This window comes from Cheilinus undulatus, linkage group 15 (genome assembly GCF_018320785.1).
Source record: "Cheilinus undulatus linkage group 15, ASM1832078v1, whole genome shotgun sequence".
In the NCBI taxonomy this organism is placed as follows: domain Eukaryota; kingdom Metazoa; phylum Chordata; class Actinopteri; order Labriformes; family Labridae; genus Cheilinus; species Cheilinus undulatus.
In genome coordinates, this window is record NC_054879.1 from 44,186,014 (window position 1) to 44,213,779 (window position 27,766).

Consider the following 27,766-nt stretch of genomic DNA (forward strand, 5'->3'; position numbering starts at 1 on the left):
AATAATTACAGGGTCCTTTATTTACTTCACCACAGAAGGTACCAGGTCTTTCTACAAAGTAGGCTGGTGTTATGAGTTATGAAAGGAATTTATTTCAAATTCTCTTGTCTGGGGAGTGTAATTGTTCATTTAAGTGGGGAAAATGAACATGTTACTATTCATTATTGATAGAAAAACAATGCAGGGAAGTTTATTGTAGACACAGAGGAAGTTTTGAAAACACAGCGTAATTTCTGGGTGTGTGCAGAGAAAGTTTACCGCATTTGCAGAGAAAGTTTGCAGCATGTGCAGAGAAAGTCTGCAGCATGAACAGAGAAAGTTTAGTGTGGATGCAGAGGTAGTTTTGACAATGCACAGAGAAAGTTTCGTACACATGCAGAAAAGCTTTTGTGCACATGCAGAGAAGGTTTTGACTGCATGCAGAGAGAGCTTGATATGTGTGCAGAGAAAGTTTTCAAGCATGTGGAAAGACAGTTTAGTCTGGATGCAGAGGATGTTTTAAAAACACAACGACAAAGTTAAGTACGCATGCAGAGACGGTTTTGATTGCATGCAGAGAAAGTTTTCGAGCATGTGGAGAGAAAGTTTAGTGCGGAAGCAGGAGAAGTTTTGAAAACGCAAAGAGAAAGTTTCGTAAAAAAAAAGCAGAGAAGGTTTTACTGTGTGTAGAGAAAGTTTTGAGCATGTGGAGAGAAAGTTTAGTGCAGATGCAGAGGAAGTTTTGAGCGTGTGCAGAAAGTTTTAGAGAAATTTTTAAGCCACAGAGAAAGTTTTGTAAATATGCAGAGAAAGTTTTTGAGTGCGGGTAGAGAACATTTTGTAAGCCTATAGAAGTTTTGTGCACATGCTGAGCAAGCTTTGATCCAATGCAGAGAAAGTTCTGAGCAAGTGGAGAAAAATCTTAAAGACTGGCAGTTTCACAAGCATGCAGAAGCAACCCGAACGAGAGGAGAATGGTTTGAGAAGGAGTGCGTGTAAACGTGAGAAAGCAAGATTTAAGAGTAAGCAGAAATTCAAGCACAAAGAGAGAAAACATAGGCACAAATAGGCAGTGTTGAACACAGACAGGAAAGTTTCAAGCAAAATCTGAGAGCAAAATCAAGACGTCGTGCTCTCATAACATTTAAATGATCTCTTGGGTTCTGCAGCAACAATGACATGCATTCACAATTAAAATGAGCCATTTGTACTGCAAAACATGTTGTATAAGCTGCACTTTTAACACCTAATTATCTGTAAAATGTTGGCTGCAGCTTCAACACTTAGACGGCTTTTAAATCTGTATGAAGTGCTGAAACATGCAACGTCAACGTCATGTGCAGCTAGCACCAGTGCACATGGCCTGCTGACACTAGCAAAAATTCACTCTATTCATTTTGAACTGGAAGTGACTGCTTCACTGCTCAAAACATGCTGGAATACGTATCAACACACACCAGACCAGCAGGGTCACAAAATTTAACTAGTTACATCATTTAACATGGACTTCATGCATAACTTTGGACATAACTTGTACCAGGCTGCTGGTCTCTAATTAACTACAGGTTATCATTTAAGGATTTATGATATTAGACACTGACAAATGCAAAAATTACATTTTTACTTTAACCATTCTAGTGTACAACCCTCTCACCTGATTGCCTACACTCAGCATCTCAGAGAATCCTGGTTTCATTGGTTGATGCTCCATAGCCATAAACAACGTGTTGACAGCAATGCAGATGGTGATGGTCAGGTCAGCAAATGGATCCATTACCATGAGGTTAATAAACTTCTTGATCTTCAACCATGTTGGACAACATTCCCAGATGAGAAAGGTGTGGGCAAAATCATACCAGCAAGGAGGACACTTCTGCCTTGACTCTTCGAGCTCTGAACAAATCAAAAATGTATCTTTTAAAATCAAAGTTTCAACAAAATATCTAGTATGCATGCTATGCTGCATAGCACCTACCTTCCATTGTGCTTGTTATGACACTAGCTACACTTTGTGCTCTCTGTCTGGTCTCCGGACCCTCAAGGAAGTCCATACACTCTGGGTTTAGTCCTCCACCGGTGTCAGTGGTGTCAGCCTGCAGATAGAGAACACTGTCAAAGATGCAACTGTGCCATAAAAGTAGGTAATGTGCAACCATGTCTACACAATCGCTACAACCAAAAATGCAGCGTGAAGCACAGTGCTAAAAAAAAGTATTCACCCACTTGGATTTTTTCTGTTTTTAATGATTATAAATCAATCATGATCAATATAATTTGGCTTCAAATATATATATATATCTATATATATATATATCTATATCTATATATAGATATAGATATATATATATATCTATATATATAGATATAGATAAATATATATATATATGATCAAGTGGTAGAAAGTTCTTTGGTCTGATGAGACCAAAAATGGAGCTTTTTGGCCATCATACAGGTGCTTTGTTTGGTAGTCACTGAACACTGCACATCACCACAACAAACCATCACCACTGGTAAAGCACGGTGGTGGCAGCATCATGCTGTAGGGATGCTTCTCATCAGTCAGCCCTGGAAGGCTTGTAAAGGTCGAAGGTAAGATGGACACAGCAAAATATGGGAAAATTCTTAAGGAACTCTTATTCAGTCTGCAAGAGAACTTTGACTTTGGTGAGGAATTAATTTTCCAGCAAGACAATGACCCAAAGCATACAGAGAAAGCCTGATTAAGACCTATCCACACAGACTCAGCTGTGATTGCAGCCAAAGTTGACTCTACTAAATACTGACTTGAAGGTAGAGCTGGGCAATTAATCGAAAAATAATCGAACCCGACATTTAGAACCGAGGTAAACCTGATGTGCCAATTATTTAAAATTTTTTCCCCTTGTAATTCTCTCTACTAATGTAGCACCCCCTTAAAAACAAACTACTGGCTGTATAGTCATGTGTTAGGAAGCCAGTTGTTGCAGGGCATATAGCCTGCTCGAAAGCCAAGAGAAGAAGAAGTACTAGTTATGTGACACCATCCTATCTAGTCTGCTAAAACTCAAACATGGACACAACTGTGTAATGTGAGCAGCAAAGTTATTTCAACTTTTTATACAACAGTATAAAAATAATTTATGTTGTTAGCAAGAAATACAAGTTGTTTATTTTCTACTTTTCAAGGGAAATTGGACTTTTTACAAAAAAGCCCTTTTCATTTCAGGTGATGTGTGTTTTGACTTCAAATGTTTCAATAAATAACCATCAATTGTTTTTCTGTGCATGTTCCTTTCAATTATTTGTTTTAAAAGTCTACAAATATTTACAGAACAGTCAGAGGTTTGGGGTAGAATAATCGTTCATTAATTGTAACTGAGGTAAAAAGTTCAATTAATCGCGGTTTTCATTTTTGCCATGATTGCCCAGCCCTGCTCGAAGGGGGTGAACATTTATAAAATCCCTTATTTAAAGAACATATTTTTATTTAATACATATTACTTTTTTTTCTTACTTTGACATTAAAGAGTTTTTTTGTCAAAAAGCTAACTTATATTGACCATAACTAATTTCTGTAATTAATAAATGGCTACAATCTTCACTTGTCCTTCCATAGGCGAAGGTGTAAACATGTAAATATGTAAATATTCTGTTATTGTTAATTATTAATATTTCTTGTTAATATCGCTAATTTTAGTTATACTGTATTGAAGTATTGTTTGCACGTATTGTTTCTTACTTTTGTTATATATTCTTATTTCTCTCTCTTGTTAAGCAGCTGTAATAAACAAATTTCCCCAACAAGGGATCATTAAAAGTTTATCTTATCATCAAAGGGATGAATACTTTTTATAGGCACTGTATTTTGAGAAAAGCAGACATAGAAAACAAGTAAAATGTATCTTATTATAAATAAAAGTTGGATTTTACTACCCAAGGCTGAATTATCTCATAATAATAATAATAATAATAATAATAATAATAATAATAATAATGGTAAAACTGTATTCATGATGAGTTGGGGTTTAGGGTTAGTATCAGGTCAAAAAATGTAATATGAATCACATTAGCCTCAACTGTAATTCATGTTTTGTGCTATTAAGTTCACATTAGTGTTAAAAAAAAAAAGATGGTTAAAATAATAAACATTACGCTTTTATCATCAACCTGTTAGCATTGTCACAATGAGCTTTGACATTATCATTAAGAACAGAGTTTTGCTGAAACTGCACTGGCACAAAGCAAGAATGGAATTCTTCTATAACTACACTAGGGATGTTTCGATACCATATTTTCCTTCCCGATATGATTCAGATACCAAGGTGTTGGGTATCAGCCAATACTGAATACTGATCCGATACCAGTGTGAACCTTCTAGACTGACTGTGCAGACTAGAAAATTATTTTAGACCTATATTTGACTCAGAACATGGCTTTACAAATAAAATCATAACGTACAGCATCTCTGTGACCCCAAAGTTGTTTTGCTGCTGATTATTGAGTTTTGCTGGTCAATATTAAAATAACAAAAATACAGGGGGCTGCATCACAGGATCCATATTGTGCTCTATCTGGGCAGCATGATGTGATTACAGAACAGCCTGCATCTGGCTGACAGACCCTCACAAAGAGTAAACAATATGGCTGTTAGCATACGCATTAGTATTAGTACTTGAGCTAGTGGTAATAAATGATCCTTATTCGATCAAATGGATTTGTTCATTCATTTTTTCAATGTCGCGTCTACTGGTGTGGATTTAATCCTTGAAGTCCCCAAAAGCCACACGAGGCTCTCTGAAAATGCTGCCGCAAGGGATTCAACGGCATCAATGGGAAAGCACAACGTCTAGCTTCAAGAGGAAAACAAGAGGCAATAATTTATGGTTCAAAAGTTATTTAACTTTTGATGAACTGTGTCACTTCTTGTCGTGTACGACAGCACCGGTCTGGAAGGCATTTTAACGATCACATTCAGAGAAAAACTGTCACGCAGCCAACATTTTTTGCTGCTGCAGTGGGTCCTTAACTTCTTCTTCGCTGCTCTTAAGCAGTAAGAGCACAGTAGCCCGTGCATGATGTGCTTTCCAGCAGCGAAGGAGAATTGATTTTATAGTGCTAACAATTTGCATGGCTAAATGAAGCAAAATATAAAGCTAAACCAAATGGTATCGGATCGGTGCATAAACTCGTGTACTCGCCGATACCAACACCTGCATTTTAAGCAGTATCGGACGTATTTCCGATACTGGTATCGGAATCGGAACAACCCTAAACTATACACACAAAATCAAAACAAACAACACTTGAAAATTAAAAATAACATATAAAAATAAATATAAGCATAATAAAAAAGGATGTTGTAATTGATCAGAAACATTATGAGATATGAATAGCATGTTTGCATTTAATTCTTAGCATTCAGCACAAAAATCTGCATAAAAATGCCTTAACACAAAATAAAAAAGTCATGTTATGCCAAAATAAAAGGAAAATAGGCCAAGATGTATTTTTCTACTTAATTCATGTGATCCAAAAGTTGTCATTGGATATATAAAAATCAAAAACATGCTCCAGAAATCTGTTAGAAGCGTTGTGACAAGCCTTCTAAAGCCCTAATCAGACATACATTTAGTATAGATTTTATTTCACTCATTTCCTGTTGTTTCCTCAAGATTTCAACTAATTTGTGCTTTTATTTTGAGAAAAAAAATGCTTGTTTCTGGTGATAAGAGTTGATTTCTTAAGATCTCCAGAGAACGACTACGATTAACTTTGTATCCCAGGAAAACCAGTTGTTACCTTGAGATGCCAAGATAAACAAGCTGAGATATGAAGGAAAAAAAAAGTTTACTAATCTTTTTTATGGGAATCCACATATGATCTGTGAATTTCAATAAAGTGCAACAAAAGAAGGGCAGCCAGCAATGGACAAAAGAAGAAGAAGGTAAAAATAAAAAGCTATAAGCAGTGAAAAAGCCGTTCCGCTCCGACAGCCTCTCTTACATTGTCTCCTGTAGAGGCTGCATCTACCGTCACTGTAGGCAGAACGAGCCCCACAGGTGAAGATGGCAGTGAATTCCATCCCACCAGAGACACAACCCCATTGCGGTCTACAGAGCTGTGTTTGATTCCATTGGGTTGAAGTAAGAAACTGGAAAAAAAGCTGCCCTGGCTCACACTGCTGCTCTGTCGATCTCGAGTGCTGGGAAAAAACAGAGAACCCCTCCGACTCAGGTTGTCTTCAAAAATGCTGTTCTCATCATCGGCAAACTCGTTTTCTGAGCCCCCGTCCTGTGCTTGGCTCCGGAAACTGAAAATGCTGGTCCTGCTGTTCCGTCTGGGTGAGAACAAGGGCCCACGAAAACTCAGAAAGGACTAGGAGAGAAAGATATTCTTCAGTGGACACTTGGGACTGATTTGATAAAAAAAAAAAAAAAAAAAAAAAAAAAATCCTCATAAGAACGAAGGAAATTAAAGTGTTTGTGTGATGAGGCGATGAAACACGGCATGATGAAGATGATAAAAACAGCTTGTGATCAATGCAGAGAATCAGCTGATGAGGATGATGATGATCATGGTGAAAGAGGAACAAACAAAGATGATGAGTGTTCTGATAGAAGTGATTTTGAGAATGATGAAGATGACAGTAATAATGGTGGTGGTTATGATAATGCCAAGGAAACAAAAAGATGATAATGAAGATGATGATGTGCTCATGATGACTTTAAAGATGATGACAAAAAATAAAGATGGTGGTGAAGATGACTATGGCAATGATGATGAAGATGGTGGAGATGATGATAAAGATGATTCTGATTAGGATGATCACGGAGACAATGAAAAAGGTGATGATAAAGATGGCATTAGGATGATGATTGTAGCGAAACTGTAATGATGGTCACAGTAAAGAGGTACTGTGTAAGAAGAGGAACCAAAACAGAAAAAACACTTTGCACATTTATTTCATTAGACAGGTCCATCAAGATTTAGAGTTAAATTCCTGCACACAGTCGAACTTGCAAACACACTTAATTAGCAATGTTGAAGTGCTGGAGGTTCGACAGTTTGTGAAAACTGGCACGACTTAAACAAGGCATACACTGTGCAATTATAAGCCAGCTCTGTAATTGTTGTGGTGTAATGTCAGCTAACACGACAACTGAATCTCTTAAAGGTGGCCTTACACCTAACGTTTACTATTTGAAGCTATACTGTACCCTTCTAATCATAAAAATCCAACAAAAATGGTCCTGGAAAGGCCAACCATCATCAAAATCCATCAAACAATTTAAGGCCTAAATAGGGTTTTCTCTCATTATTCTCCAAAAAATTCATCAAGTTCTGATAAAACCAGTGTTTAAGCAGCATCCACGTTAATCTCTTCCATCATAATTGCACTTGCCTCTTGTTGCTGCTTGCTGGCGTCACGACTCCGCCACGCCTGAAAGTACTGCCCCTCATCTCTTATTGGTCCTGTCACTTTCTAACCGGGCCCAGATGGTTCAGAGGGGAGCTTTGCGATATGGATTCGCCAGTGAAAACAGGGAAACGGGCGAATCCATCTGCTTTGCAAGGTTCACTACGGGTTTGCTGGAAACTAAATTTAACAGAAGTGAAAGCTTTCCGCTGTAATTTATAAAAATCTCACACTAATTGATGATAAATGCATTAACGGATATGTGTCACACTCTGCTCTAAGGCTTTGGGTAGTTTTGTTGGTATTTGAGACCTCAGTCAGGAAGCTCTTGTTTGTTGTCTGCTTATTCATTTGCCCGGTAAGAGCTGATGTCATAAAAACGATCAGCTGCAGGCTTTTAGTCCCTCCCTTTTACAGATGTCTATGGAGTTTTAATAAACTTTTTTTCCTGCTTAAGGTCTAGTAATGAGAATTTGCCATTAAATGTTTGTTTGCAAGTCAGACATGGCAGAGGAGTTTGCCTGTAAGAAGAGAAACTAACAATTAAATAAACATCCTGGTTATGAGTGACAAGTACAAGAGTATAAGAAATTGATGAAGACCTTGAAGATAGTCTTGATGCAAATAATATGAAAACAAACAATGTATAACCTAAAAACTGTGTTATTGCTTGAACTCACTGATAACTTTTAAGTCAAAAAACTGTAAGAAATTCAAGCAAAACAAGGAAAATTTTCAACATTCAAAATTCTGATCCATGACTTTGACACTCCAATTGTTAGAATTATCTGCAATTCAAACAACTGTAATGTGAGTTTGATAATGGACTTTTGAATCCATGTGTTTATCCTGTCTGTCACTCATTCTGAACTCTGGATGGAGATTGACAAAAGCCAGCAAATGTTATTGACAAAATCTGACAGGGCCTGACAACAGATTCTCTATCAGCCATTTCATTCAGAGCATGGTGGATAGAGCAGTGGTCTTTCCTGAGTTTTAAATGTCATCTGTCAAACTCTCAACAACAGAGAATATCCTGTGCTAATGTAGTTTAGTGGATCTGTACCTGTAAAACAAAATCTTGTTCAGTTTAAATATTCTTGGTAGCTTAAGACTGAACATGATCAAAACAGAGTAGGTAGATGCATATCACACTGTAAACTGTAAAAGAATATTTAAGTTTCATTAACGAATGGTGGATTATACTGAACCTGATGTGCAGTTGAGCATTTCATGTCATAGTTGAGAAGGTTTGCATCCACAGAGAAGCGGCAGCGAGCTTTCTTTATGCTGTCCTGGGAATCTGATTTAGGGAAGTTCCCATCAGCTCCTTTTCCCTCTTCCTCTTTCCTTTTCCTCCGCCTGTTGCGTCTTTCCTTGGCGCTTTTGGAGCTGAGCTTGGAGGCGCCAGACGAGCTCTCGGTGCCTCCACCTTTGTCTCCAATCCCCTCGCCTTCTGCAGCAGCTGCAGCTGCTGCTGCCTAGACCGGGGAAAAGAGGAAAATTAAGCTTAAAATCATTGTTATATTGTTGTCATAAAGACATTTTCCTGCATGGAAAACTATTCTAAAACTTTTTTATACAGTACAGTACGTTATGACCAATCAGCATATAGAATATATTTTTAATAATGTAATATATATGTTATTTTATCCTATAACAGAAAATTGGCAAGGCCATGACCATGCTTTTATAAATACTGATCTTATTACATTAAAGCATATGTGCCTCTGGTCTGTCCACAATCCCCCCAAGAATCCTAACCCCACATGCCACATTTCAGAAAATGCGTGCTGAAACAAGCCGTTCTCAGATTTTCCCCTCATGATGTCATATGGGGAGCTACCACCGACCCCAGGTTCGTTTGGCCCCTCTTGGAAGACAGTTCCGCCCTCCTCTCCTGATCCTCCTCTCAGGGCAGCTGGCAGCTGAGAGGAGGATCAGTAGAGCCACATCCATTCAGCCACATCAATTTCCAAAGAGGGGCAGAGTCAGAAAGCTCATTAACATTTAAAGCCACAGACACAGAAACAGCTCGCACTGAGCAGGGCTGAACAGAGGGGTTTTTAGACATGCAAAAATCCAATACTGGAGTGTTTTTTTCAGCAACAAACTTCATAGACATGTTTCAGGTACCTCTGAGACCAATATAAACTTGTCTTGAAAGGGTAAAAATTGTCCCCTTTAAATAAATATAAACAGGAGTATAACACTGTTAGATGCTTTGCTAGCTAATGTTGAGGGATTACAGTGGACTTATGCCACCACTGTAGTGCCCCATGGACCACCCAAGGGCCATCAAAAAGATCTGAAAAGCAGCATGAACTGAATGCTGTTGTGGCTGATAAAGGACAGCTTGAAGGAGGAAGTGGGCATGTCTTATCCCCCCTTTCTCCTAGACATTCCCCATGACTTTCTAAAGAAGTTAAGATTACACAGCAGATGCGCCTCACCTGTGTTAATTTCATCAACTTAAACTATGTCTAAAAATATTTGTCAACAGCTGTTTTTTCCATGATGAAAACTAGACTAAGACTAACAAAAATAGATCTGTGATGACTAAAACTGACAAAAACATATGTTTAGTTTTCGTCAAGATGACTAAAACTATACTAAAATGTAATTTTGTTTTCGTCTAACATCCTAAATCCATGATATTTCTCCATTGTGGGTAAATCTGTCAAAAAACAATACATCTGTAGCTCTTCTGTCTCTCAGCTGTAGAAGGCAGGGACCCCAGGTCTGGCAGAGTGCAGAGAACACACTACCATGATTTGGTACCAGATTCAGGCAAGAGAACAAGTGCTTGGACTAAAAGTAAAGACAGTGTGAGGACTTTTTATGGACTAAAACTAGACTAAAACAAAAAAGGGTAGCAATGACTAAAATTGGACTAAAACTGAAATGCACATCATTTAAAGACTAAAACTAAGACTAAAATTGAAAATAGCTGCCAAAATTAACACTGCACCCCACCAGAATTTCTGGAATTATGTTTCTCTTTGGTGCTCATACAGTACTTTCTAGTTAGTGAAAATCTTCCTTGTTTGCATATAGTGTTTTCTCATGAGCACCAGAAACTTTACTTAACTATTCTCTTGGTTATGCTTAAGTTTCTGGTGCACGCAAGGTAGTTTTTAAAGTGCATGGAAACATATTTACCTCTGCCAAGGAGGTTATGTGATCGGCAGGGTTTGTTCGTTTGTTAGTTAGTTTGTTAGCAACATAACTCAAAAAGTTATGAATGGATTTTGATGAAATTTTCAGAAAATGTCAGAAATGGCATGAGGAAAAACTGATTAGATTTTGGGAGTGATCGGATCAGATCTGGATCCAGGAATTTTTTAAAGGATTCTGTACTATTGGGAGATAAGGCTAATGGCAGAGGTCTGCACTCTCTGAGTGCTTTTTCTAGTTTTTTATTTGATCTTCCTACATTCCCCAAGGAGCTCTGAAGATGATAGGCTGGTCTAGACTAGATTTTAGACCTGATTTTCAACCCAATTTCTCCCATCAAAATCAGGGGGATAGGCCAATTCAGCGCTTGAATTAACAATTAAATAATCCCCAAGCATGTGGGGTCAATATAATTATTTTCCCTGTCTTGAAATCGTGGATATCAAACATGACTAGAACTGGGGAGCAGGTGGCCTAGTGGTTAAAGGCGTTCCCTATGTACGCGGACGGCTCGGGTTCGAATCCAGCCTGAGTCCCTTTACCACATGTCTCTCCCCCACTCTTGACCCTGTTTCCGACTCTATCCCCTGTCCTCTTCTATCTAATAAAGGCACAAAAATGCCCAAAAATAAATCTAAACAAAACAAAAAACATGACTGGAACAGAAAGCAAGCGGACCAGTGAGCATCACTGGATGTTGTACCACATGGCAGCGAACATTAATACAGCTTTACCTTCTTCTCTTAAAGGGTTTCACCCACCTGAGCTTCTTCCTGCTGTTGTGCCAGCTGCTCCATCATAGCCCTATACTCCTCCTCTTTCTCCTCTGTCTCCTTTATAGTGGCCTGGCTCTGCTCCTCATAGGCCATAGCTACTACAGCCAAGATCAGGTTGACCAGGTAGAAGGACCCGAGAAATATCACCAGCACAAAAAAGATCATATAGGGCTTCCCTGCAGCCCGCAGCGTCTGAAAGAAAAAATTATACTCTGTTAACTTGTGCTGCATGCTGGAAATTAAGTTTCAGATAAACATTATAAGGTTGAATTCTTATAACTGTCCCCAAATGTCATAAATCTGACCACACTCTCAAGAGTAGAAAATGTCTAAAAATTCACAAAATTATCCCGTAAATGGTAAATGCAATAATCAAATCAGGATATTTTTTTTTAAGTGAAAACACTTGGCTGTGTTTCTGATGTTGTGAGGGAATCACTAGCAATTGATTCTATGCAAAATAGCAATTATGAACTTTACAGACTATTTTTTTTATGTGGTTGTCAATCAGATAAAAAAACATGAAGAAGAAAACAGAAATTCAGTGTTCCATATCATGACCAGGACACCCGAACACAAAAACATCTTGTTCATAGTCTCCACACAAGTAATGCTACCCGAACTACAAACAGTAGTGAAGCTCTGCAGTGTTAGCGTTTGCTTTACCTGCTGGTATTATATGATAACCAAGTCCATTCAGTGGCCTTTAGGGCTTTTCAAGCTGTGTTTGCTTGAGTCACAGTGGGACTCATCTTTGTTCCTTCTGACCAAAATGCACCTGCACTTCATTCAGCGGTTTGTTTAACCTTTTTTTACTGCTAGTACTGTAATGTGAGAATGCTTTGTCTTTGTACGAGCCCCACCTTAACACAGTGAGCACTGCCAGCATATGTATTTACAGAAGCAGATAGAACATATGTTCATCTACCTGTCAGTAAACCTGCTTTTCCTAAAGGGTCAATGAGGATCGGGACAAAGGAAGACCAATAACAGCGTTCAAGCTCAAAGAAGAAGCTTCATACAGAAATGAGCTACACAGGAAAATACACTATATTGCCAAAAGTATTCACTCACCCATCCAAATAATTGAAATCAGGTGTTCCAATCACTTCCATGGCCACAGGTGTATAAAATCAAGCACCTAGGCATGCAGACTGTTTCTACAAACATTTGTGAAAGAATGGCTCACTCTCAGGAGCTCAGTGAATTCCAGCGTGGTACTGTGATAGGATGCCACCTGTGCAACAAGTCCAGTGGTGAAATTCCCTCGCTCCTAAATATTCCACAGTCAACTGTCAGTGGTATTATAACAAAGTGGAAGCCACTGGGAACCACAGCAACTCAGCCACGAAGTGGTAGACCACATAAAATGACGGAGCAGGGTCAGCGGATGCTGAGGAGCATAGTGCACAGAGGTCGCCAACTTTCTGCAGAGTCAATCGCTACAGACCTTCAAACTTCATGTGGCCTTCAGAATAGCTCAAGAACAGTGCGTAGAGAGCTTCATGGAATGGGTTTCCATAGCCAAGTAGCTGCATCCAAGCCATACATCACCAAGTGCAATGCAAAGCTAGGATACAGTGGTGTAAAGCATGCCGCCACTGGAATCTAGAGCAGTGGAGACGCGTTCTCTGGAGTGACCAATCGTGATTCTCCATCTGGCAATCTGATGGACGAGTCTGGGTTTGGCACTTGCCAGAAGAACGGTACTTGTCTGACTGCACTGTGCCAAGTGTAAAGTTTGGTGGAGGGAGGATTATGATGTGGGCTTGTTTTTCAGGAGCTGGGCTTGGCCCCTTAGTTCCTGTGAAAGGAACTCTGAATGCTTCAGCATACCAAGAGATTTTGGACAATTCCATGCTCCCAACTTTGTGGGAACAGTTTGGGGATGGCCCCTTCCTGTTCCAACATGACTGTGCACCAGTGCACAAAGCAAGGTCCATAAAGACATGGATGAGAGAGTTTGGTGTAGATCAACTTGACTGGCCTGCACAGAGTCCTGACCTCAACCCGATAGAACACCTTTGGGATGAATTAGAGCGGAGACTGAGAGCCAGGCCTTCTCGTCCAACATCAGTGTGTGACCTCACAAATGGTCAAAAATTCCCACAAACACACTCCTAAACCTTGTGGAAAGCCTTCCCGGGAGAGCTGAGGCTGTTATAGCTGCAAAGGGTGGACCGACATCATATTACACCCTATTGATTAAGAATGGGATGTCACTTAAGTTCAAGACAGGTGAACGAATACTTTTGGCAATAAAGTGAACATCAGTGATCTGTTTTCACTGGGACAGAAAGAGTTTTAAATGCACATGCAAATACATACAAGTGCCTTTATCATCGCATTAAAATGCACACAATGTTTCTGTCTGTTTTAGGGAGCACAAAAGAAGCAGTTAGGGCTGGACAATAAATCAATTAAATTGATAAATCAGGTTTTTGGAAAATCAAGGCTTCAAAAATTGAAAATCGAGATTTTCTGTTAAACTGCTGTTATACCAAAGTAAAAGCTACTGTAAGAAGCTTTAACTTTATGTTAGTTCTGGAAACCCTGTAAATGAAATGATCCATTTTTTTTTCTTACATATTGCTAATGTATAACCACAGTGTTCTAAAATAAAGAAAAACATCCTGCTCAGTTTTAATAATCATATTCATTCTGAATACTTTATGTAGAAGTTGAAATCAAAAGTATTTTTTTCTGCTTGCCAACATATTTTTTCCTTTTTGACACTGGTTCTGTAGCATAGATGACAAGAAATCAAATACAAAAACAACCAATATTCCTCTGATGCTCTTGTTTACTTGCATACATCATGGAGAGACTTTAGTATTACTTTCTGTCTGCTTCTCAAGCAGATAAAAACTTAAGGGGTCTGAATGTTCATGTCAATAACACTCCATAGAGCACTTTTAAAGACAAGATTACAGCTCACACTTTGACCTCTAAAGGAACATGCAGTTCAATTTTGTTACAAATAAACTTTAAAAAATATATATAATTATCATTGTTATTAGTATTATTGTTGTTGTTATTGTTTATAAAAGTGAAAGAAACCCCTTCAATTTTTTTTCTTTTTCATTTGGAAAAAAAATAAAAAATTGAAAATAGATTAAAATCTTCATTGAGTTTGGTGTGAAAAAAATTAGAGATTCAGTTTTTTAACCATATCGCCCAGCCCTAGAAGCAGTGATGTTGCATAACCCCTAGACACCTTTCCTTACATCCCAACCTGTGGACAATTTTAGATCACCTACTAAGTACAGGCTGGATCGAGTTGGTCCTGCTAATAGCTATTTTTATGAAATAAGACAAAAAAAAATTGGAAATCATGTTCTATATAATTCTAGTCATGCTGTGATTGAGGTAATCATGAAAATAGGCAGGTGCACTCTGAGTCATTAAGAGTAAGAGATTAAGAGATTTTAGTTGTCATAATGAGGTTAAAATAGTTTATTATGCTGGAATAATGACCTGTCAATTGACCAGGCAGTGGGTGCCATTCCAAACAACCAAGTTTTTCTCTGGTTGGTGCAGCCTAATCATGACAACTCAATTCCTAGAAAAGTTCTTACAGTTTTTCTAATTACACTGCGTACCTGCTGGTAAAGGTTTTCCCAGTAATCCTGTGTCATCAGTCGAAACAGGGAGAGGAAGGCCCAACCAAATGAGTCAAAGCTTGTGTAATCATAGTCCGGATTCTTTCCAAATTTGATGCAAGTGTACCCCTCTGGACACTGCCTGCAACACACACACAGTCTGTGAGGCTCGGGCTTTAATCTCACACAACTATTAAACAAAACAGAGGTATCGAATGAGAAATAAATCCGCTAAATATTATAACAGGACATCTGGTGGAAGGGCAGTCAGCTTACCCAGCCTCACTGCTGTTCCCACAAAGCAATGGGTCACGTTTGCCTGGAATTATGTAATGATTACCTGATGGCGGAGGAGGACAAGTTTTATTATGTGTGCTGATTTTTAGCAAAGGTTGCAAAGAAGCCAAAGATAGATGCAGAATAAACATTTTAGATGATATGATCAGAACAGGAGCCTGATGCATCAAATACAGGAGTCATTCTGTGAAGCTTGAGTTAAAAAGTCTCATAAATTCCACATTAATTTTAATACAACTTACTGCAATTCACTTAATCAGATGGAAGGCAAAGCTTCAGTTTTATTTCATAAAATTACTATCTTTGATCATCTATCAAGTATTGACCTAAAAATACTCACGCCTATCTGCCGCGTAGTCTTCCCATCTGAAAGTGTTGTTCTGCTTTGTTCCATTTATCATGGTCTCATTTGATGTGAAAGTGTCATTTGTTGTGAAAGTATCATTTGTTAAGGTCTTTATACACTTGTTCTTTAAATGGCCCATAAACAGTTGTAATCCTATGAGGGCGAAGACACTCAGGCAAAAGACAGTGAGGATCATTACATCAGCAAGCTTCTTCACCGACTGGAACAGCGCACCAACAATGGTCTTCAGACCTGCAGGATACAGAATCAGTGGTTATTAAAAAATATATGTGTTTTTTCAGTAACAGCATGCATGCACTACAAAGCCAGTGGACTATTTTTTAGGGGAACATCTTAGACTTTGCACTATGCTGCATAAAACTTTGGGACTCCCAGATGTTATCAGACTGAAACAGAAAAAAATATTGCGCTGGTTTATACTGGCTTAAACCTTTTAGTTTACATGCTGATTGTTGTTTATTTCTAATTTTCTAATTTATGATTCTACAGCAGAGGTAGCTAAGCACACAGCACTAAGTCCAACACTAAGCCCTGCTTTGGTGCTTCCCCCTCTCCCTCTCTCTCTCTCTCTTCTGCGTGCGCACCTTATATCTTTAATTATAAATTATCTAAATTCAGCGCACTGATGTCTTGATTCCACCGTATTTTTCAAAAAGTCTCAGCATCCTGAATAATCTGATAAGACTTATTTCATAATGAACTGACACCAATTGAATAGAAACATGCTATTGCCACAGACAGTGACTGAGACTAAATACGTTAAAGTTCATCATCATACAGTCAGGATTCAACAGGTCATAGAAGCAGCTTTTTCCCTTTAAATGTGTCCCTCCATGTCATTGGATGGTCTTAAAAGGTCAGATTTTTATGGTGGATGAGCTGACAAACAAAAAATGTGCAAAATTTAAAAGTGAACACCCTTTGAAAAATAGACCATATTCCTGTAATCTAAAGGTTCACCTTTGAGACATCATCAGACCGCTGTGTGAATGAGGGAGCTTTATTCTTGCTATACTGTGAAATATTACAATTATGCATAAAGTAGAGGATGTCAAAATGATTAAGTGTCCCTTTACTTCAATAAAAATTGGAAAATAAAAATAAACTACAAAAGAAGAAATAAAGTTTAAGCACTCAAAATTTCCTGGGAGAGGATCCCTAAAACCCAAAATATGGCATACTCTAATGTAATTACCTAACTTCCTGTCCCTGTAACTTTAAGAAATGTAAACTGTCATCAGAACTTCATTGCGCTTTGTAAAATATATTTTCTTTAGAGAACCTGATAATACCAATTTTTAACATAGAAGTAGCTCATTTAAGGGACCAATCTTCTTTTGTCAATTGTCTAGTACTACTTCTATTAAAAAAGCAAAAGTGACCATTTTTAAAAAATGCAATATTTCTTAATAGAGTACTCGATTAAGCACCAGAAGAATCAATAGAATACTCAAATACAAAATTAATCTATTACTGCAGCCCTAGTATGGTATGGTATGGTATGGTATGGTTTGGTATGGTTTGGTATGGTATGGTACGGTTTGGTATTGTATGGTTTGGTATGGTTTAGTATGGTAAGGTATGGTATGGTACGGTTTGGTATGGTTTGGTTTGATATGGTATGGTATGGTACGGTTTGGTATGGTTTGGTATGGTATGGTTTGGTATGGTATGGTTTGGTACGGTTCGGTATGGTATGGTACGGTTTGGTATTGTATGGTTTGGTATGGTTTGATATGGTATGGTATGGTATGGTTTGGTATGGTATGGTATGGTACGGTTTGATATGGTATGGTATGGTTTGGTATGGTATGGTTTGGTACGGTTTGATATGGTATGGTATGGTACGGTTTGGTATGGTTTGGTATGGTATGGTATGGTTTGGTATGGTATGGTTTGGTACGGTTTGGTATGGTATGGTATGGTATGGTATGGTATGGTTTGGTATGGTATGGTATGGTTTGGTACGGTTTGGTATGGTATGGTATGGTATGGTATGGTATGGTTTGGTATGGTATGGTATGGTATGGTACGGTTTGGTACGGTTTGGTTTGATATGGTATGGTACGGTTTGGTATGGTTTGGTATGGTATGGTATAGTATGGTTTGGTATGGTATGGTACGGTTTGGTATGGTTTGGTATGGTATGGTATAGTATGGTTTGGTATGGTATGGTACGGTTTGGTATGGTTTGGTATGGTATGGTATGGTATGGTTTGATATGGTATGGTATGGTTTGGTATGGTTTGGTATGGTTTGGTCTGATATGGTATGGTAGGGTTTGGTATGGTATGGTATGGTGTGGTACGGTTTGGTACTGTATGGTATGGTATGGTTTGGTATGGTATGGTATGGTATGGTACGGTTTGGCATGGTATGGTTTGGTATGGTATGGTTTGGTTTGGTATGGTTCGGTATGATACGGCATGGCATGGTATGGTATGATATGGTTTTGTATGATGTAAAATGTATCCTGGTCTACATTTCCAACACAACATATGTAACACTAATTTCAAAAAGCAGTATTAAAGGGTCAGGTGTATCATCCTGTTTTTTATTAAACGTATCATGGGGCCTAAATCTAGACTAAAACTGTAAAGGTTTAACATGATTTAAATGTGACAAAAATTTAAGACTTCTTCAATCTTAAGACTAAAACTAGATTTAAAAAAGTTTCAAAAAATTAACACTGGCTGGAAGAAAGCAAACTTGCATGTACTTGTTCAGCTGCTTACCTGGGATAACTGAGATAGCTTTAAAGGCTCTCAGCACTCTGAATGTGCGAAGAGCAGAGAGGTTGCCCAAACTCTTTACAAACTCTGTTGCATACCTGCAAAACACCAAAAATTACCTGAAAATACTGGGGAGACAACAATACAGTTAACACCTGACCAAGTATAGCATCTGCCTTTTCCTTTGTGAGGCTTGAAAAATTGACTTCTTGATAACTGGTATATATGTTGCTTACAAATACTAAAACATTTTGAACTTTTTTTTCTTTTTGTATGAATTTAGAAATAATAACAGGTGTCGATTGTCTGCTTATGCAGCATCAACCAAATGTGTATGATTAAGTCGCTTCAGGAAGGAGATTTAACAGTTGTTTAAGAAATGACTGATGTACTTACGCCATGACAATGACGCTGAAATCCAGCCAGTTCCAGGGATCTCTTAGAAATGTGAACTTCCCTATGCAAAACCCACGAGCTAAAATTTTAATGAGGGATTCAAAGGTATACACTGCAGTAAATGTGTACCTGTTGAAAATAAAAGCATACAAGTTAGACTGAACGTCAGTGACACCTGTCTTTTACATCATCTGGTACTAGAGGTGCTGTTGTGGGGAAACTTACTCTACATTCTTTGCCCAGTGCGGCGGTTGACTCAGAGTCATAAATGCACAGTTGGCGAGAATAGTGCACATGATCACCATGTTGAACAATTTGCAGGCAGTTGTCAAGGAAGCTACTTCTCTTAATTGAAAACAAAGGTCTTTGTTTGTCTGAACCCACACAAGCAGGAAATGCAAACACACACCCATCATAATTGTCATGTACAGTACAGGAAATCACTGGTTAAGTGTGAGCTAAATGTAAACAGAGTTACTCTTATCTAATGCAAATATTTAGGAAAGGATATGAGTGTACCAAAATCTTTATTGATATTCTTCTTAATAGGTTGAAGGAGCTCAGGAGGTACAAGGCAGGAGCGGCGTTGAAGCGGTAGATGAAGTTTCCTTTGTTTAACACTATGAAAGTCTGACAGGGGAAGAGAAATTTGATTAAAACTCTTTTCAGTGCATTGTAGTTACTTTACCAGAAAAAACAAATATGCTTGTCAGCATGCTAACCTGACAGCATAACAACTACACACTGCTGTGGCCTCGTGGTTAGGCTGGGCCCCACATACAGGTCTAGCCTCTGGTTCTCTCCCTGCTCTCTCATCTCTGTTTCTGATTCTATCCATTGTCTCCCTATGTAAATGATATGGTTAACATTATGTTTGTTTAATTCACTTTTCTCCATGTTATGATCCATAAAAGATTAATTCACTGCTGAAATAAGAATCCTCTTTTCATTAGGCTATTTCCAAACATCTTTTTAGTGTTCATCTTATGTATTTTCAGTGAACACGAGAAGTAAATCATTCTATATTTTAACCACCGCAACATTAAATAGATTAAACTAGGGCTGAATCACATTGCAAATTCAGTATGAATTGTATTGAAAGGAATGATCATTTCATGTTATTCTCATTTTGATTTAGAAAAACCTAGAAAAATAAGCAAAGTAGGATTTTTGCAAACTATTTTTAGAAAATTGACGCTTAGATGTTTGCATGATGGGCGGAACATATTTTTGCTGCATAGAATTTTTTATCAAACTGTTTTTTTAACACATTTTTCATTTCAAAGAAGTATTGCACCATTTGCAATTTGAAAATTGCAGTAGGACATATTGCGATTTAATCTAAATTTCAATTAATTGAACAAATAAAGCAATATCCCAGTTGAGGTCATGCTGCTGTAATGAATACACAGCCTGCATCCTCTTTCCTGAAACTGTATCACAGCTGAGTTAAGATTTACTGTTACTGGTGCTCAAAATTTAATTCATTGTCATCCAATCTTTAGACCTGATTAAGCTGAAATCCTCACATAGCAGTTACTTTGGACTGGCAAACTTTTTTGAAGTGTTTCCAGTTACTTTCCGGCAAGTGTGATAAGAGTGTCGGCTGTTTGGTGGTGACTTGATCAATCAAAATCAGGACTTAATGTAGTATAACTTACTTTCTGATTACAGTAGTAGGGGTCCAGGTCCTCCAGCGGTGTCGACACCAAACCTTTAGGAACCTCCCCGTACAGCAGAGGGAGGGATTTGCCCGCCTCCAGGTCACGGCTTGGCTTAAGCTCGCTGTCATTGTTGCGTTTTTTCTTCTCCCCTTTGGGCTTCTTGGCCTTCTCCTCTGCAATCCGCTTCTCAATAGCTTTGAGGGACTCACGACTAAAGGGGCGGAAGCTGTCTACACCTGGTGGTACAAGCAGCTGTGCCATCTTTTAGTCCTGCACCTTCAGAGTGAGCGGCTAGCCTCCAACATGGGAAAGGCCTGAGGGGTCAGAACAGATAAGAAGCTCTGATTAGAGGCAGCTTTAAAAGCTCAGGTCCATCTTTCATAATCTAACATTATATGTTATTTTATAGGGATCAAGCAATTGAAAGCATTTCTGGCACTCTGTCTCTATTGGCAGATGAGAAGTGCTTTATAATGAGTGGAGATGAAGGTGGGTGTGGTTCTGTTCTGCAGCCAGAGATCATCATCTCAGGCAGCTTATAATGAGCCTACAGAGGCCTGTCATACACATAAATTCCTGCCAGCTATGGTAAAATTAGATCTAATTATCCGCTCCTCTGTAGATAAAATTAAGATTTGACATGACAATGATCAATTCCAGGTGAGACTCCGGCTCGTCTCCTCCATCCCTCAAAATTAAAAGGGTCCACTTCTCCCTCCTGAGACAGAGCGGTGGGAGGAAGAGATTCATCCTGCTAATAGGCCTGCCTGCTATAATGTGTGAGGCAGACCTATGCACTATTAAATATGAATGCACCACAGGCTGCTCTGTCTCTCTGGATGTCCTGCCTGTGAGAGCTTTAGCCTGATCTGAATGTAATGCTGTAATAGAATACTTCCACATGCGGTGACGCGAAGAATCAATCGCAAACACGCTGGTCGATCGACTGCACACAGCACTGGCTTTGACATGTGAGAAACTTGTGTGAACTTTACACACACAGTGGAGTCATGGGATCTTTGTCATGTCCGTATTACTGAAGCTTTTAGCATATCGACCTGTACTGAACATTGTGATAAAACATAATGATGTATTTAAGGTAAGGGTCCTTAAAGTGGGCATAAATGTCTACGCTGGACACTTCAAACTCAGCAGTCAGTGAAGTCCATCTTAACTATGATTGGAGGAATGCTGCAGCTTATACTGTAAAATAATGCAGCCCCTTAAATGTGTTAAACTTAAAGTTTTTGTTTTCCAATCACAGAAGGTGCAAAGTCTCTTTAATGTGAAATATTTGTCAAAGATCTACTTCAAGCACTAGTTTAATTCAAATATTTTACAGCAGAGATGTTGTAGTGCACATTTTATGCTCAGGCATAAGAATATACTTTGTAAAACTGCAAAAAAAAATCCTACTCATCAATCATGTTTATACTCCTTCAATAATAATTTTCTATGTTATTCAAGTAAAAATGGACTAATAATGTAAAAATCGTCTCTATTATACCACAAAGTCGGTAGAAGTCAAAATACTTGCAATTCAATATTTTTTGAAAATCTTTGAGCCCTAATTACAACAACTTATGTAATCAAAAACTGCCTTTATGTCTGCTATCTGTACAGTAACACCTCACATAATACAGCAGGGGTGTCAAACTCAAGGCCCAGGGGCCAAATCCAGCCCATGGAACAGTTAAATCTGGCCCCCCAGATTATATCATATTTCTGTTATAACTGGCCCATCAGTACAAGGTCTGCAGGTTTCCTCAAGTATAAAATGTAAACTTATTCTTGTTGATTTAAGAAATCCTTAAGTCATAAAATCTGAAAAAGTAAGGAATAAAAATAATTAGATAAAAAAAAGTTAGGAATGTGGGAAAAGAAATTAATTTGTGTTTCAATTTTGCATCTCACAGTTAGGACTCAAACTAAGAATTTAAACTTTTTATTTCATACTTTGAGCATTTCAACTCATAAATTTGACTTCTTATATAATATTTTGAGCTTTTAAATTCATGATTTTAAATTTAAAGTCAAACTAATTATTTTGTATTTTACCTCATATTTTCAACTCCTAATTTGACTTCATAATCGTAGTTTGACCTTTTAGACTCACAATTTAAAAATTCGAACCATATTTTTACTTTTATTTTCATGATTACAAATTTTACTTCATATTTTGACCTTTTAAAGTCATGATTTAGTCTTTCTTTCTTTTATATTTGCCTTATAAAATATATTATTTTTCAATTTTATGTTTTGTCCTTTTTGAACTAATAAATTTAATTTTCTCAGATTGTGAGCCTTTAAACTTATCTTTTTAACCCCTTTTTATGGTTAAAAAGGGGACCCTGTTAGTCCCTCACGATAGACCTGAATTGAGAATCTGTCCCCTGCTGTGACTGAGTTTGACACCCCTGTAATACAGCAAAAACAGCAGAGCTTTAAATGTGAATTTATTTAACTCTGAACCACTAATGAGCATTTACCGACTATGATCAGAAAAGTCCCTGTTTGGATCTGGGGGGGTGGGGGGAGATACCACCCTTACAGATGACATCAGTGCTAAATGTAGCGAACAACTCTGAGTTCAAAGTGTTGGATATAAATATTAGCAAGCCATTTTTATCTTTTTATCTTGTTGTGACATTTTCTATCAGAAAACAGACCAAATTTCATCTCAAACACAAACCTAGAATGCAAAAGTAACACACTTTCAAACATGCATTTCAAAATTAAAGGGCCTGTGTCCATTAATCAGGGGTTTTCAGCTTTGTGGTCGGGACCCCATTTGGGGTTGCGAGACACTGAGAGGGGGTCTTCAGATGCCTTAAAAAAACTGAGAACATTTTTGAATTACACTGTTGCCACTTTTCACCAATGTTGCCAAATTATAACCCATTTCTATCACTTTTCTCACAAATTTTAACATATTTTTGCCTGTCTGCCTGTTTTTGCCACTTCTAAACCAATTCTTGCAAATTTCTCCCTAATGTTGGCTCTGTTGATGTATTACAGCCACTATTAACCCTTTTACCACTTTTTAAGCCACATTTTTGCCAGTTTCTGACTATTTCTGCCTCAGTTAACCCTTTCTTGCCAGTTTATATCAATTTTCATCCCATTTCACCAAATGTCCACCTATTTTTGCCACTTTAACGCCTTTTCAGCCACTTTTGAATCCCTTTCACGCCTAATATGCCCATTTTCTGCCACTTCAACAGATTTTGCCTTTTTTTTTGCCTCTTTTTTCTAACTTTTGGCATTTCTAACCCATTTCCGCTACTTTTAAAATCTAATTTCACCACCTTTCCACCATTTTTTGGCCATTATTAACCAATTTTAGCTATTTCTAACATATTTTAATTTTGTTTTTAATGTGTGCGTGTCAGGTACAGTAGGGGTCCCCGGTCACTGGCACCTTTATTTTGGGGGTCGCGGGCTGAAAAGGTTGAGAACCGCTGCCATAGATGCTATTTCTAAGTGATGCAGATATTGGATTTTTGCTGATATGCCAATATTTACAGATTCATTTTAGCCAATATCGATACCGATATTTGAATATGTTTTATATAACTAAAATTCAGCCCTTTTAGCACAATTTAAGGTTTGAGGATGAAAAAAGAAACAAACTTTGTTTCTTATAAACACACCTTAATGTTTAAAGAATGAGGATGAATAAAGAAAAAGATCTCAACTGTCATAGGTCTGTTGGTCCGTCCTAAAACTCCACTAATTCATTAGCAGATATGGTCAAATTTTACAGTCCATATGCTGATATTCACGGCAAAATCAGGGCAGGTGTAAATATCAGCAGAAATATTGACATCTGCTGATACCGATATCAGGTCGATAATATCGTACATCCCTACTATTTTTGTCATTGGCAGCGCCCGTCTTCACTACAAAACCAGGGTAGTTTGCAGCGCTCAGCATCTTTAGACCAAAAGCCCATGCATTCAGAGGAAAGCAATACGATACAATACAATACAAGGACTTTATTCATCCCCGAAGGGAAATTCACTCGAAATTTCCAACCGAAAGCGGTCCAATTTTTGTTTTCTCACAGCTCCCTCACCAACCAATCAAAATCAAGAAGCAGCAGGACACAATTCCTTGATATTGTTTACATTAGGGTTGTTCCTTCCTGATACGATTCCAAGGTGTCGGGTATCAGCCGATACTGAGTACCAATTAGATACCAGGGTGAACTTTCTGGACTGACTGTGCAGACTAGCAAATGATTTTAGACCTATGTTTGACTCAGAACATGGCTCAACAAATAGAATCATCATGTACAGCATCTCTGTGACCCTAAAGTTGTTTTTCTGCTGATAGTTGAGTTTTACTGTTATTATTGAAAAAACAATAATACAGGAGGCTGCATCACAGGCTCTCTCTATCTCTCTATTATGATCTATTAAGGCAACATCACGTGATTACAGAACAGCCTGCCATTGGCTGACAGACCCTCACAAAGGGTAAACAATATGACTGTTATCATTCAAATTAGCATTCAAGCTAGCAGTAATAAATGACTGTAATTTGATTAAAATGGATAAAAAAAGACATTCAATATGGGGTTTACTGGTGTGAATTTCATCATTAAAGTCCCAAAAAGTAAGAAGTTTCCAGCAGCAAAGAAGAACTGATTTCCGCTAACATTCAGCATCGTTAAACGAAGCAAAATATTAAGCTAAACCAAACGGTATCAGATTGGTGCATAAACTCGTGTACTCACCGATACTAATACCTGCATTTTAAGCAGTATAGGATGCATTTCTGATATCAGAATTGGACCAATCCTTGCAACTACCTTCATTTTATTAAAAAGACTAGATGAAGACTAGCTCAGACCAAAGGTTATCTTAGTTTTAAGATACCAACATGTTAGTGCTGGACTCTTGGGCATTTTGCATTTTTATCAGTATATTTTAATTCAATTGAAGTATTGATAGTGCATTAATATGAGTGTTTTAGATTATATTAATTCTAAAACATGGCTAATAAATTCACTTCAAAGAAAATAAATGCACTGACTAAAAGTAAAGTCTAAAACGTAGAGACTTTTTGATGACTGTATTAAAATGTTTTTATTTTTGTCAGCTTTAACTGGGCTAAAACTATAAAGCAGTAATCATCAACTGGTGGCCTGGGGGGCCACATCAGGTCCCCCACATCTTCTCATCTGGCCCCCAGAACCATGATCAAATTAGAACATGTGCAGGGGGGTTTTCATGAACGCTCTACAGCTATTAAACAACTCCAAAAACAAAACAGTTTCATCGGGAATGACTTTATGATTCATCTATTTTTCAGAGATGCCCCTTTCAGCTCTCATTAGCTTTTATAATTCATGTTAGACATGTATTAATCAGTCCATTCGTGATAGAAACTCTCATTTTCTGTGGAAACGTTCAGCTTCAAACATTTTGGGAGTAAAATTCTGCTTGGGGTTTTCACTCATCAGGATGTTAGCATCAAACCCAGTAACAGACATCATGACAGCTATAGAGATATTCAGCTAAAATATGTCAGTCGCCCCCTTGTGGCTGGCTGTGATACAGGGACCGATCTCCCTATTAGAGCATAAAAAATTACAAACATTTGAAAGAAAATAAAAAACATAAACTCTAATATGCTAATTAGACCATTTTAGAAATGTCTTTAGTTTATGTGAAGATTCGGCCCCCAAAGTACTTGTTCAGGGAAAAACTAGCCCTTGTACAAATGTAGTAGATGGCCACTGCTATAAGGAATAGAAATAAAAGTAATTCTAATCTAAATACTGAAATTATCTTGCATTACATTTATTGATATTAAATTTAAATCTGAGTGAGAATCTTGAGTATATTTACTGACATTTTATATGGGAAAATGTAAGCGGTAAAGTGTGGCTTAAATATACAGTTTTCAGTGGAAATTATTCTTGGCGTACTCTTTGACCTTTTAGTGATAAAGGTGCATTTCCTTAGATTGTGTGTGACACTTTTATTACCAAACCTATACATTTGATCTTTCTTTATTGCACTGATAAATCCCCTCTGATGTGCTTTAATTTAAAAACTAAACATCTGTGTAATATGATACTACATCTAAAATCTAGAAATTGCAAAATAATCTTAGTCGAACGGAAGAGTGGCTATGTACCAAAAATAAGAAAACTTCTCTAATAACAGCCTAATACCAACTTTGATTCCAGACTAACTCACCAAGGTCAGCCTACAGTCTCTAACCTCTACATAGGCATGCATCAATCTGTCAATCTGTTCCCAACTCATTACACACCACATGAGATATGAGCTGCCACTTTAAAGCTTCAAATAGGCCCACTTCAATTTATCTGCAACCTGTCGGCATCATGGCCTCACGCAGACTAACCTAAAATGGATTCATGTTTCCGTCGACTCTCGCTGGAACACAATGTCAACATGTTAGTTTGGAAGTTGCTTCTCACCTTAAACACAACAACAACAGCGCACTGACGAGCTGTAAGTGACGACTGGCCTCCTTCAGGACTCCTGATTCACCTGCAAGTATATTAAACGCAAAACCAGTACCAAAAAGAAGCCTGGTTTCAATTTTTAATGTTCATTACTCATTTAAATCATAATTCCACTGACCTCAGAGTACTTCTAGGTGCTAAGATGAGGCTTGAGATGCTTTGTGACGGACTGAAGACAGACTGAAGCCTCCAGGCTTCCAGACAAAACCAATTAAAGGGTAAATCTGCAGTAGGTGTCTAGACTGTCATTTTCACAGTTTTTCTGTTGTAAAAGAAAAACCTCTAACTTAACATCATTCTGATGAGTGATAAAGGTTGTCTAAGGGTTCACCAGGTACCATTCTCTGATTCTGGAGTCTATCTACTACCATAATTGATAGCCGAAAGCAGACGGTGAGCTACAAGCAGAAAGAAAACAGCAGACATATTCAATTGGTGGCAGATGTCTGGTTTCAGTCCTTAAAGAGACAATGTGTTTTTGGAGGTGGATTATATAAGGTATTTATCAATAACAAGAGTATTACAGTGTAGATAAAAGTCAACAGCCTCTGTTTAGAAAAGCTAGCTAAAGTTACTACCCTGAACTGAGGCTTTATATCTCTTTAAGACAGAGTCACATGTTTCTGAACATTTTAACCCTGATATAAACACTCCTTTGGATCCTTAACCACCTTTTAACTCTGTATGCAAAGCATAACAGATCCTCTACTCAGCAAGGGGCACAGGAACAGCTTCTCTGATTGGTTAGCTGACACAGAGGCAGGAGAATACTTCTCCCTTTAGCAAAGTTTGATGTCCAGAAAAGTGGTCTAAGTACCAAAGTGTTGCTTGTGGAGTGTTGATATTAATTTTATGCAGAGCCAGACCCCACTGTC

General features: G+C 37.9%; 1 protein-coding gene across 1 annotated transcript in view; it reads right to left on the reverse strand.

Moving 5' to 3' along the window:
• Positions 1-20,647, reverse strand: part of scn1laa (sodium channel, voltage-gated, type I-like, alpha) — a 35,534-nt gene extending 14,887 nt beyond the window's left edge. Inside the window, exons 1-13 of the mRNA XM_041806597.1 lie at positions 20,384-20,647; positions 19,234-19,352; positions 18,948-19,037; positions 18,723-18,851; positions 18,330-18,424; positions 15,568-15,825; positions 15,207-15,270; positions 14,931-15,072; positions 11,310-11,520; positions 8,587-8,852; positions 5,995-6,333; positions 1,955-2,072; positions 1,634-1,872 (exon numbers count right to left, since the gene is read on the reverse strand). Coding sequence (XP_041662531.1) covers positions 1,634-1,872; positions 1,955-2,072; positions 5,995-6,333; positions 8,587-8,852; positions 11,310-11,520; positions 14,931-15,072; positions 15,207-15,270; positions 15,568-15,825; positions 18,330-18,424; positions 18,723-18,851; positions 18,948-19,037; positions 19,234-19,352; positions 20,384-20,647 — 2,334 coding nt within the window. The remainder of the gene's footprint in view (positions 1-1,633; positions 1,873-1,954; positions 2,073-5,994; positions 6,334-8,586; positions 8,853-11,309; positions 11,521-14,930; positions 15,073-15,206; positions 15,271-15,567; positions 15,826-18,329; positions 18,425-18,722; positions 18,852-18,947; positions 19,038-19,233; positions 19,353-20,383) is intronic.
• Between the last annotated feature and the right edge of the window lie 7,119 nt (positions 20,648-27,766).